Source organism: Pantherophis guttatus, chromosome 10, assembly GCF_059756535.1.
Source record: "Pantherophis guttatus breed Tessera chromosome 10, ASM5975653v1, whole genome shotgun sequence".
NCBI classification, from domain to species: Eukaryota; Metazoa; Chordata; class Lepidosauria; order Squamata; family Colubridae; genus Pantherophis; species Pantherophis guttatus.
Genome location: NC_142072.1, coordinates 23581058 through 23594800, shown reverse-complemented (window position 1 = coordinate 23594800; position 13743 = coordinate 23581058). Strand labels below are relative to the sequence as shown.

General features: G+C 41.3%; 1 protein-coding gene across 2 annotated transcripts in view; it reads right to left on the bottom strand.

Moving 5' to 3' along the window:
- CSMD2 (CUB and Sushi multiple domains 2) overlaps positions 1 to 13743 on the bottom strand; it is an 822245-nt gene that overhangs the window by 132314 nt on the left and 676188 nt on the right. For both annotated transcript variants that reach the window (XM_034413370.3, XM_034413371.3), the window contains 2 exons: positions 9499 to 9623; positions 1697 to 1793 (listed from right to left, as the gene is read on the bottom strand). In XM_034413370.3, the coding sequence (XP_034269261.2) occupies positions 1697 to 1793; positions 9499 to 9623 (222 nt within the window). The remainder of the gene's footprint in view (positions 1 to 1696; positions 1794 to 9498; positions 9624 to 13743) is intronic.

The window sequence follows — 13743 nt, the reverse complement described above, 5'->3', positions numbered from 1 at the left end:
TCGGGAGAAGGGCGGTATAGAAATAAAATTATTATTATTATTATTATTATTATTATTATTATTATTATTATTATTATTATTATTATTATTATTATTATTATTATTATTATTATTATTATTATGGAGCAGTATTTGTTACGGTTAGTCACCCTTTTGTTCCCTGCCTACCTAGCAGTCTCTATCTTTCTTGTTCCCACATACTGGCAAGGCCCTCCTTCATCCTGCAGGAATCCTCTTTTATTCAATACTTCCTGCTTCATAATTTCTTGCAAGCCAAGCAAGGAATTAGATCTATGCAAAGAAATGCTAGGAACAGCATGACACTGGTGTTTATACTCTGCCACTGTCACACTTGTGACTAACATGGCTGTAATGAGACAAACAGCACCCCAACACCCAATATTTGTGGCTGGTTGTCTGAAGCTAAATTACACTAATACTATATATTCTCCCTCCCTCCCTCCTTCCCTCCCTCTCTCTTCCTATCTCACAATAATCTCATCCAAGAATTTAGACATGTAATCAGGGGAGGGCTGCTGGGGGTTCGCAGGGGTTCGGGGGAACCTCTAGCTAAGATTCTGTGCAGTTCGGAGAATCCCCAAATCCCACTCCTGGCTGGCCCTGCCCACCCCACCTCGCCCCTCCCAGGAGTCCCCACGTGGCTTGTTTTAGATGCAGGTAAGTGCAGGGCGCATGTGGAGGCTTGGGGAGGGTGAAAAACGGGCCTATCAGACATTCAGGGCCGTTTCCAGCCTCCGGAAGGCCTCCAGAGCCTGGGAAGGCCGTTCTCACCCTTCAGGAGGCTCGACGAAAGCCTCTGGAGCCCAGGGAGGGCAAAAATGCTCCCCCCAGCCGTGGTGCAGGAGGCCGACTAGGCCACGCCTACCATGGCCACGCCTACCCAGCAACCGGGCAGAAAAGCCCTTGCTAAAAAATTTTAAACCCACCCCTGCATGTTATGGCTCATGTGGCATGAAGACAAATATCTAATTAAATGGTGTGTGTAAATATTGACATCTCATGCATTAATACAATTTCCATTTGTCATCTGAAAGTTTTATGACTTTGTGAATTTTGGGAAATGAGCTTGAGTGGGAGGCAGGGGCATCCAGATTGTCCATCCCAGACTTCCCTGTGATTCCCTGTGATCTTCTTTCAAGTTGATCAAAGAACTGATTTTAGATGCTCAACTGAAGAACAGCAGTGGCAGTGCAAGGATTGGTTTTCTACCATTACCTTGCTCTGTTGGGCACAAATGATCAGGAATATGCATTAAGATGCAGTTCAGAAAGATTTATTGCTCAAGTCTATGGACAAAAATCTAGTCAACTAACGTTCAAATCTGAATCGGTGCCAGATAGAAGTCAACGGAATTCAAAAGGGGCTGGACTTCAACCGTTTGTGGCCATGCAAGGACTCTAAGCTGATGACATGTTTAATTCTGCCCCCAGCTCTGCCTGCTCGTCTCCTACAGCTCTGGATATTGGTTTCTTTCTCTTGAGAAAACCACTTTTGAAGTCAACTCTGGTTTCAATCCTAAACACCCTGCCCTCAATATTGATTGATTTGGATTTGACTTACATAGCTGCCCATCTCACTTATGTGACTCTGGGCAGCTTACAATAATTATTTATTGAACATAAATACCTGATAGGTAAGCAGTCACAGCCCCTTCTATGGTAGCTTCAGATCTTACCTGAGAAGCTGCCTAACATGGTGGCTGTATTGTCCCCTCCATCAAAGACTTCTAGGGAGTCCCAGTTCTGTTCTGTGACAAAACTGATCACTTGGATCTGGGAACAGAGAAAAGGCCAGAGGAGAAAAAACATATTGATGATGATAGTAACAATTACTATTGACATTACTACTGTTGGTAGTACCATTCATAATTAAAGGTTACCAGTATTAACAGTACCATTCAATATGTAATCAGTAAACCAAATGTAATTTAATTTTTTATGGTAGATTCACAAACTTTGTATATCAAATTCTTTTCACACTTAATTTATCAGTGTAGAAATCTTTATAGTGAAGGGCTTTGAAATGCATTGAAGAACATTTGAGGCCTCTTCTTTGATGCAGTTTTAATTAACATGGGGTTTCAAGTTTCATGATTAACCCCATGGCAACTGAGATCCTGCCCTTGAATGCATCTGAAATCTCCCTGCCATCACATATGGCTTAAGTCTGGTGGATAAGGTCCTCAGAATTATAATGCAGAGGCTAACCAATCTCTCACAGCACAACTCAAATCTCTGAAATCTGTCAGTTATGCTAGCTGGGAAATGTTTTCCCCAGAGAAACCTGGTTAGGGAATTCTGTTTTAGACAGGCCAGTCTAAGAGGTGAAATCCTTAATCCTTGATACACACTTTATTCTTGCAATGGGGATTTTTTAAGTAAAATGGCATGCCACATAAAACATTTTCCACTTAATTATGATATCTGCCCTTTAGCCAGGATGGCATTTTGGAGAAGTTTATCCCATGGAAATGCAAACTTTGTTTTTCATTGAAGGCAATAAAAAAAAAAGTGGTGTGTTTGGCAGGGTGGCAAATAAATAACTCTTTCTGACATTTTCAGTTGTTTTCTTCCTTAATTTGTCCTAAAGCCATTTTGTGAAAACTTTAAATCAAAACATAAACAAAACACAAAAGCCTTTATAGAGTTCATCTCAACAAAATGCTAATAACCCCCACAGAGCCTTTACAAATTGCTCTGGCATCTACATAATTATCCAACTTGTTTGATAATATATTAATGGGTTTATATAGCTAAATTTTTTTTAAAAAGGAAGATTAAAAACTGATATAAAGTACAAAAAAGAAAAAAAAAGAAAGAAAAAAGAAGGGCAAAAGTGCAAGAGCAGAAAAAAGAAAAATAGAAAAGAAATAATTATCCAACTTGTAATGATTTCTGTATAAAGGTAAAGGTAAATATTCCCCTTGTACATATGTGTTAGTCATTCCTGACTCTAGGGGTGGGGTGCTCATCTCCGTTTCAAAGCCAAAGAGCCAGCGCTGTCCGAAGACGTCTCCGTGGTCATGTGGCCGGCATGACTAAATGCCAAAGACACACAGAACGCTGTTACCTTCCCACCATAGGTGGTCCCTATTTTTCTACTTGCATTTTTACATGCTTTCAAACTGCTAGGTTGGCAGAAGCTGGGACAAGTTAATGGGAGCTCACCCATTACGCGGCACTAGGGATTCGAACCACTGAACTGCTGACCTTTTGATCGACAAGCTCAGCATCTTAGCCACTGAGCCCCCACGTCCCTTATTTCTTTCTTTTGTTTTATTTATTTCTGTATAATAGAACATAAATGTTGGTTTTATTCTCCTTTTCATTCCTTCTTTTTCAGAAGGATTTTTTTGGGGCGGGGGAGAACGGAGGGGGCAATTCTAAATTAATGTGCAAGATTTTAGGAACTGCAGTGTATATTTACTACCAGGGAGAATTGCTGCTTGGGAAATGAATAATTCATACAAAAAGCCCTAGCAAGTGAACTCCTTGGTTGGATACAGCCTATAGTCCACTTCCAAGAATGCTTTCGTTCTTACCAGCTCACCTGATTTGCCAGGATTAACCTGGAATGCAAAACAGAAATCGATGGAAGTATAATACAATTCAGATGTTATATGCTCAGTTGGCCATCACTAAAACACTCTGGTTATGTTTACAGCAACACAGAGTTACAAGCAGCCGATTACACCTTAGCCATGCATACTAAACTGTCAACTCAGCTCAGGTGTTTGCAGAATCTCTGCACAGTTCTATGGGGATCCTAGCACAGAGGTCTTCAAACTTGGCAGCTTTAAGACATGTGGACTTCAACTCTCCATAGCTGGCTGGAGAATTCTGGGAGTTGAAGTCCACAAGTCTTAAAGCTGCCAAGTTTGAAGACCTCTGTCCTAACACATGAACCAGGATCATGGTTCATGCACTATGCATGTCGGTTATCTAAGGACTTACTTCATCCCTGTACAAACAGATCAAACATCCTTCTTCAAGGCTTAGTTACAGACAACACCTGTTTAACCAAGTCAGTGACAAAACTAGCAGTTACAAAGCCAGCTAAATATTAACTTCAGATCTTTCTTTTCTTTTTCTTTTTTTCCTGGTTTAAGACCTTGTATGAATCCAGGCTGATTAATTCAGTTTGGTTTAATATGAAAAGGTAGAAATTCAGTAAATAAGGTGATGTAAGAATGCAGCTTTGATTGTGCAGACCAGTGCAAGAGTTCGTTGAATTTTCCAGAAAGGTTTTATGAAGTCATGGCTGTCTTCAGGGAGACATAACATGCCGTGATGTCATCATGCTAATGATGCTAATGACATCATGATGCTTCAGTTGCATCTCATTTCTGCGATGACATCATGGCATGCATGGCATGGTTCCAAAGTTAGAATATGGAGAGAAGAAACAGTATATTTTCTCAAGAAGAGTGGAAAAAAACTACATTTTCCTGAAATATATTTCTTCTTGTTAATAGCATTATTTTAGCTTCAGTTCATATGATTTATTAGCTTCTAAAGACATCCTAATTTAGATACTACATTTCAAGGAAATAGAGCAAAAAATAAAATGTATTAATAGTAGGTTGGTTCTCCCAGTAGCTTCTTCTTCACTGAAATTAACAAATGAATGGAATAAATTATCGCCTTGATATCACAATGTCAAATGTTTCGCAATACATTTAGCGGTTCTGCTAAAACCACCTTCCTTTTTCTCTTCCATGCTATGCTGTGAGAAATACTATTTGCTATTGCTTAACGCATTGTAAGCCGCCCTGAGTCTCCGGAGAAGGGCGGCATATAAATCAAATTAAAAAAAAAAAAAACCAATAACAAGGCATACAAGTCTCAAAAAATCCAAGGCAAAACTAAGTAAAATTAAAAAAACGGATCTGCTAATCAATTGTGACACTCGCAAAAGGATACGCCTTGTGAATTTGGAAGCTGCAAAACGGTCCTATTATGATGCTAATTGCTTCCTTCTCTTTTGCTAGGCTACTGAAGCAGAGCAGGATTCTCTCTCTCTGGATTATAATATATACATTGCAAAGAATTGCAATTGGTATCCTGGAGTTGGATCAGACCAGGGGTGAAATGCTCCCAGTTCAGACCGGATCGGGCAATCCGGTAGCGACTGTGGCAGGTGGTTCAGAAAACCAGTAGCGATGGCGGCGCGAGGCTTTGCCCACCCGCCCGGGTGTTGTTACTTCCTGCTTTTTTAAAAAAAGGCTCTGACGATCGTGCAGCACAGCTGTGATTGTCAGAGCCTTTTTTTTTACCTTTTAAAAGCATTTTTTTACAACCTATTTGCCTGAATAGGTTGAAAAAAAAATGCTTTAAAAAAGTAAAAAAAAAAAGTCGCCCACGCCCACCGTCACATTATCCCCCCCCAATCAAGCCACGCCCACAGAACCGGTAGTAACAAATTTTACATTTCACCACTGGATCAGACCAAATTGTTCCTACTAAAGTCCAAGAACTTTAGCAAACTTTTCACAGGTTTTAAAGGGACAGTTCCCTTTCTCTATATAGAGCTAAATACATTTCATTTGAAAAAGTTTTATATTTACGTAGAAGATGCTAGTAGTACTACTGTCTTTGAACTACGTAGTCCTTAGCAAGGAAAGAGTTTATAAAAGGGGTTATTATATATATCCCATTTTTTTTTCTCCATAACAACTTTTCCCAACCTGAAGATTTCCAGATGATGTTTTTTTACTGTCCTAATTACCTAGTCGATTATGTATGTGGAGTCCTAAAGGACACGGAGCAGGGAAACTTCTGCTATCAGATCATTTCTTTCAGAGATGAAAGTATTTGTGGCTTTTATCTCAGACAAACCTTTCTGAAGGTTCTGTGTTTTTCTTCAGGCATCGACTTTCATGTTTAGCAATCCTGGATGTCCACTAGCACTATTGCACATAGTTAAATAAAATAGCTCGAAGACAATATACTGCACTCTTCCACCAACGAAAATGATGGAAGGTAAGGGGTACAAATGACTTTGAAGATCATCAAGCCCAATCTTCTCCCCGGGGCAGAAATCTATAGTCTTTGACTTATGACCGGGGTGAAATCCAGCAGGTTCTGACAGGTTCTGGAGAATCGGTAGCGGAAATTTTGAGTAGTTCGGAGAACCGGCAAATACCACCTCTGGCTGGTCCCAGAGTGGGAAGGGAATGGGGATTTTGCAGTATCCTTCCCCTGCCACGCCCACCAAGCCACGCCCACAGAACCGGTAGTAAAAAAAATTGGATTTCACCACTGCTTATGACCGCAATTGGAACAGACAGAATGTCTGTTGCTAAGCAAGGCAATTGTTAAGTGAGTCATGCCCAATTTTATGACATTTTTAACCAAGCTTTTTAAGGAAATCACTGCAGTTGTTAAATGAATCGTACAGTCATTGTCAGTTTTGGAAGACAATTTTCTTTTTTGCTTCTTAACTGCCACATATTTTAGCTGGGGAAGTTGGGAGGGGGTTGTTGTTGGAGCGGTAGAAAGTTAGTCATAACAACATTCCGTCTTCAAGGACTTTTGCCTGCATCTGATGGAGACTGCCAGAAGATTGTATCCAGTGGAGTGTGAAGAGTTGATTGGACAATGTGATGAACTTATGGGCGTGGGGCAGGGCTGTGAACTCTTAGCTGGGTGGGGGAAACCTGGAAGCTTTCAGATTCGGGTTTTCCCAGATGTGCCAACATGACATCTCTAATAAATTGGAACTTTGAGGAACCTCAGAGCTTTATTTCATTGGGGGTGTTCCTTGGAACCCTGACATTAAGTGAATTTGGCCTCCCCTATTGACTCTGCTTGTCAGAAGCTGGCTGGGAAGGTCACAAATGGTGACCAGATAAACCTATGATGCTTCAACTATTGTAAATACTTGATGGTTGCCAAGTGCCTGAATTTTGATCATATGACTGTGGGGAGGCTGTAAATACAGGGGCTAATCAAAAGTCACTTTTTGCAGTACTGTTGTAACTTCAAACAGTCGCTAAATGAATGGTTGTTAAGTCACAGACCACCTGTATATCATTCCCAACATATGGTCCTGCAATCCTGCATGACTCCTCCAGGCAGTTTTGGAACAATTGTTATCCTTAGGAAAGTTTTTAGATGTCCAATCAAAATCTAATTCCTTCTAACTGAACTTATTGTTTCTTCTCTTGTTTTCTGGGACAACTCTGAACAATTCTGCCCTGTCTTTGAAGTAACTACTATATTTTTCCACAATCTTTTGTTTTTCAGGTTAAATGCATGTTCAAGACATTTAATCATTCCTCATAAGTTTTTCTTCTAAGGAGCTTATGGTCTTGGTTGCACTTCTGGAGATACTCCATCTGGCCAGTGCCTTTCTAAAATATGATGAAAAATTCTAGGTGTGATCTGACCAATGCAGAACAAGGAGGATCAGATTCAAGCGGACTTCACCTCTGCTGATACAACTTGGAATCAACCCCAGAACTTTTTACATTGTGCTGCACAACATGGTCCACCTTCCCAATACTTATGCCTTAACTTTGTTTCCTATCCAAATATAAAATTTGGTATTCATTTTAGTTTTAATTCAATGTTCTTCTTTCTGTCCAGTGTTTCAGATGATCAAGATTCTCCTGAATCTTTGTCCTGTCCTGTCCCGTCCCACCCCGTCCCATCCCATCCATCCATACCTGATAATTTGATAATCATACTTTCATATCCTTCACCTAAGACATAAATCTTTTAGATGGCACAGAACTTGTAGTAAACCAGCTCAGTGCAAAACCATGTGCATGCAACTGTCAGATAGGATGTTTAAACATATGCCCTGTTGGGAGCATGGAATCAGATCCATCTGGGAGAGGTCCATGCTTGTCATGGAAGATATGAAATATTGAGCTGTTCTTGATTGGGCAACCTCAAATCCTTCAGAATAAGGAGCTGAATGTTATCCAGTGACATGTTTGGTTATGTTGTGGTCCGCCAGCAGCCTGCAGAGCTGGCAGCAGAGTTGGACAGTGAGGAGGCTGGAGAGGAACATGGGCCAGTCCTGGAGTCTGGGGAAGGCCTAGATGAGGGCTCTGCATCGGAGGCAGAGATGGGGCCAGGGCCATCGGGGAGTTATGTGTGGACTTCAGAACCTCCAGAGGCTGACAGTAGAGAGGCAGAGGAACAGGAGGAGCCTGTTCCTAGTGCACGTACAAGAAGAGCTTCCAGAAGGCAAGAGCAGCTAAAGCAAAAGGGACAACTCAGGAGTAGGGCCAAGAGATGATTGGCCCCTCCCATAAGGCTTAAAAGACCAACAACGGCTCTTGGCCTCTTTGCCAGAAAACAACGTTGGGAGAATTGCTTCTTGTTTCACTGTATTCATTTCTTGTCGGCGTCTTCTGCTTCTGAACTTTTGCCAAGAAAAGCCTTTAGCAGTTTGCCTAATTATCCCAAGGTCAGTGATAAACTGAGGAATGATGTTTTGAAGAATTTGCTTTAATTTAGATTGGACTATACTGAGAATGAGTTAATTCTCAGCTGTTCTAATAAAGTCTGTTTTCAAACTGTTTGAATTTAATACTAATTACTTGGGCCTGGGTCACAACAGGTTAGTTCAGGAAGAGAGGCAACAGGGTAGGCACTTCTGTTAATGGGAAGGAGATATAGAAGTATAGCCAGCTGCACAAATAGGCTGAAGAACAGTTTTTATCAGTGGGCTGTCAGACTCCTGAATGAGAAATAACATCATAACTACGTAGTATGATGGACTTGCAGGGCCAGTGCAACATGTAACATGTTCACACTGCTGCAATAGGACTGGGTGTTTTGTTAATATGATCTATTGGGTTAGGGATTTTCTGTCTTCACTGTGAGTTGTATTGTGTTGGGGTGGGTGGGTGCACTGAGGGAGCTCAACCAATCTCATTGTACATATGTTGTGCAGTGACAATAAAGATTTGAATTTGAATTTGAATAACCAAGAGTTTCTCCAATTCTCCCTGAGTACAGCAGTGCTCGTCAGTGCTTTTAAAATTGGCAGGCTGCTGAACAGACTGCCTAGTCAGAGAGAAAGAATTTGCTCTTTGCTTTTTCCATCTTCCAACCTGAGCTAACCGGACCATCCAAAGAAAAATCCCGATATCAGATTTTGCATCTGATGAAGTGAGCTGTGTAGCTCATGCCCTTTAACAAAATTTCTATTAGCCTGAAAAGATGCTATCAGATCCTTTCCTACTTTCTGGCTGCCGTAGACGTAGCCCTCCGCCCACAATGTCTTCTGTGAGATAAATAGTCTCCTTGACACTTGACACATCAGTGCTTTCATACAGAATTAAATCCTGGACAGTCGTTTTACTAATAACTAGTCTGGCAGGAGGAAAAAAAAGCAGATTAAAAGACCAACATCTTGACTTCTTGGTTAGGCTACAAGCTGAAAGAAAGAGAGAGCAGCCTTTGTTAAGAGTCCTTTCTTCCCAATCCGAGCTGGCTTCTCAACCTAGCCATGCTTTACCTGTATTCCAGCTCCTTCAGGGACAGTTATTTTCCACACACAGTTGAGGCTGTTCAAGTAGGGCTCAGGGAATCCAGGGGACAAAATGGTGCCTTTTCGCTCTGTTAAGTTTCCACCACAAGGCACTGAAATAGACAAGAAAGTCTGCGTTACGTCAACAGTCCTTGAGACTGAAATCATTCTACTCATCAATGGCAGTTAGGTACCTATTTCTAATCCCCAGAATTATTATCCAATTATTCTCTCAAATACGTAGCCTCCACCACAGTGGTGAAATCTAATTTTTTTTACTACCGGTTCTGTGGGCATGGCTTAGTGGGCGTGGCAGGGGAAGGATACTGCAAAATCTCCATTCCCACCCCACTCTGGGGCCAGCCAGAGGTGGCATTTGTCGATTCTCCAAACTGCTCAAAATTTCTGCTACAAGTTCTCCAGAACCTGTCAGAACCTGCTGGATTTCACCCCTGCTCCACCACCCTAAAACCTAAGAGCAGGTTTTGATTTTTGCTGCACAAGTTGCCATGTAAAGCCAAATACAAATAATCACTGTTGTTTGGACTAACAATTGCTGCTTCATGACATGATCCTCCTTCTGCAGGTAACCCAAGTACCATAACCAGCCTTTCCACATTGCCCAGTGAAGAAGACAACCTTCCACATCAATAATGCTTTTGCTATGGTGACACTTTTTTGTTTGGGAGATAAAAGCCTGATAGCACCAGTTAAGACCAATACAGATGCTTCCAGACATTCAGATTTTTGGCTGCTGTAGACTAAGATGACTCTCCTCCTATATTTATTTATTTATTTATTTATTTATTTATTTATTTATTTATTTATTTATTTATTTATTTATTTTATTTGTCAATGTATAAGGAAACAAGTATCAGTATAGACATAGACATGGACACATGAAAAAAAATTGGCACAAATAAAAAGATATAAATAGGCAAAACATAGCTATAAACATATCGAATGAGTACATATAAATGGGGGCAATAGGACAGGGACGGTAGGCACACTGGTGTGCTTCTGCATGCCCCCTTTACGGACCTCTTAAGAAACGTGAAAGGTCCACGGTAGACAGTTTAAGGTAAAAGGTATGGGGATTAGCAAGACTAACAACAAGATCAGGTAGAGTGTTCCAGACATTTACTACTCTATTGCAGAAGTCATATATCCTACAATCAAGATTAGAGCGATTTACATTGAGTTTGAATCTATTGATAGCCCTTGTTTATTACGGTTGAAATTAAAGTACTCATTTACAGGTAGGACGTTTTGGTAAATAATCTTATGAACTAAGCTTAGGTTGGAATGTAGACAGCGTAGTTCGAGGTTATCCAGGCCTAAAATTTCAAGCCTGGTGGTAAAGGGAATTTTATTTCGAGCAGAGGATATGAGTACTCTCCTAGTAAAATATCTCTGGACCCTCTCTAAAATATTGATGTCTGAAATACAGTGAGGGTTCCAGGCAGGTGAGCAGTATTCAAGGATAGATCTGGCAAAGGTTTTATATGCCCTAATTTGAAGTATAGCATTACGAGAGAGAAAACTTCATAACACCCCTCCTGCGCGAGCTGCACTGGCTCCCAGTGGTCTTCCGGGTGCGCTTCAAGGCTCTGGTTACCACCTTTAAAGCGCTCCATGGCTTAGGACCCGGGTACTTGCAGGACCGCCTACTACCACCAATAGCCTCCCACCGGCCGGTACGCTCCCATAGAGAGGGGCTCCTCCGGGTGCCGTCAGCCAAACAATGTTGACTGGTGGCCCCTAAGGGGAGAGCCTTCTCTGTGGGAGCACCTACTATCTGGAACGAGCTCCCCCCAGAGATACGGAGGATCCCGGATCTGCGCACCTTCCGCCGCGCCTTAAAGACCTTACTATTTCACCAGGCCGGCCTGGCCTAATTTCCCCCCTCTTTTATAAAAGATTTTTAAAATTTTAAATATCTTTTAGTATTTTATATATTCAATTTTAAATTGGTTTTAAAAGTTTGGGGTTTTAAATTTGTCAGGGCCAAAATTATTTAATCTGATTTTATTCTATTTTTTAAATTTTGTATTGTATGTGTTTTTATTGTTTGGCTGTGCACCGCCCTGAGTCCTTCGGGAGTAGGGCGGTATAGAAATCTAATAAAATGAAAATGAAATGAAAATGAAAATAAGATTGACAACTCTTAATGCCTTTTTTGCAATGATGTTACAGGGAGCTCTGGGGCTTAGATCTTTTGAAATGAGTATTCCTAGGTCCTTGACAGAGTGTGGGTCAACTTTTAGATCATTACCAGCCAGCAAATATTTCATGTTCTTATTTCTATTGCCAATGTGCAGGACTGAGCATTTGTTAGCAGAGCTTTGGAGTTGCCAATTGTTTGACCATTCAGATACATAGTCTAGGTCATTTTGAAGGTAGGGCATGTTATGCGTACCATTGATTAGGGATGTACATCTAATGGAACAAAAGAGCTTTCTTAGTGGCGGCCCCTTCTTTATTGAACATTATTCCCCCAAGGTACAGTTGCCCCCCATCCTGTTGCTTTCTCAAAAACATGGTTTTGCCAAGGGGCCTGGGTACTACAAAGGGGCTGATTTGATTATATTGTTGTTGCCATGGTGGCATTTTTAATGGTTTTCTTATTATGTGATGGATTTTTTAAAGCCATCCGGAGTCATCTGTGTGTGGCTTGGGCAGCTATATTAATTTGTTTAATAAATAAGTAATTTTAGGGAGGATGTGTACCCCAAGGAACATCCTGCAGCAAAGACAGAGAAAGTTCAGGCTCTGAGATGTGCATGAATCCTTGCTGGATGACTTTGAATCAGGGGTGAAATCCAGCAGGTTCTGACAAGTTCTGGAGAACCGGTAGTGGAAATTTTGAGCAGTTCGGAGAACCGGTAGTGGAAATTTTGAGTAGTTCAGAGAACCGGCAAATACCACCTCTGGTTGGCCCCAGAGTGGGGTGGGAATGGAGATTTTGCAATATCCTTCCCCCAGGAGTGGGGAGGGAATGGGGATTTTCCAGTATCCTTTCCCTGGAGTGGGGTGAGAATGGAGATTTTGCAGTATCCTTTCCTTGCCACACCCACCAAGCCATGCCCACCAAGCCATTCCACGCCCAACAAGCCATGCCCACAGAACCGGTAGTAAAAAAAATTGGATTTCACCACTGCTTTGAATGCAATATAAAAAAGGAGAACATGCTGAAAGAACATTCCCCATTCCTTTCCTGCAGCATCTACAGATGATTTGCACCTGCTAGAGAGTCTCAGCCGTTTCCCGCAGCAACACCGAGTCATGCCTTCCATTTTCCCTGACACAAGTCTCTCTGGAAAGGAAACTGTACCCTAGATAAAAGATGCAAATTATCTGAAACGAAATGAGCTCTACCCTATTCATAATTTATTTGGCAACAGGATTTAGCAAAATGCATTTTAGTTTCTGCTAGCCTTGAATGAGGGAGAAGAAAAGATGCAGGACCCTGAACTCGCAAGAAATGTTTCTCCACCAACCCCAAGATTTCTAAGCTATCAGGAGGGTTCATCTCAATCCTTCTGAGGAAATCTCTGCAGCCACAGAGGTTAGAAACTTGCTTTCATACGTGCACATTTATTGCCAATATTGCCAGAAAAGTTAATTCTGCAAATACCCAATAACCTTGCATATACCCATATTAGAAGTTACCCTGGAACAATTACAGCAATCATTTGGAGAACATATGTGATTATAATATATTCATGATGGAAGCATTTAGAAAGGATTTCTACTGTTCCAAATGGAGTTGGGAAATCTCAGATCGCTAAACAAAGAACAGCTCAATCCTTCTTTGCCTTCATCTTTGCCGTAGGGTTTCTCAACTTCGGCAACCTAGAGATGTGTACACTTCAACTCCCAGAATTCCATAGCCAGCCAGATCCAAACCTGCTCAATTGTTTTCAAGGTCAGCCAAAGTTTTTTAGTTTGTCCCATGGCTTGGGTCATTGTTCTAAAGCAGTGGTGGCGAACTTATGGCAGGCGTGCCAGAGGTGGCACTCAGAGCTCTCTCTGTGGGCACGCGCACTGTCGCCCCAGCCCAGCTCCATTGCATTTCTCCCACAGGGGGGAGAGAGAGGGAGGGAAAGAGAGAGGAGGGAAAGAGAAAAATGATATTACAAAAGTTTTTTTCTTTTTTTATTGTTGCTAAATGTAATATTTCAAAAGCAGAAAAAAAAATGAAGGGGCATAAAAGTGCATTTGTCACATTTT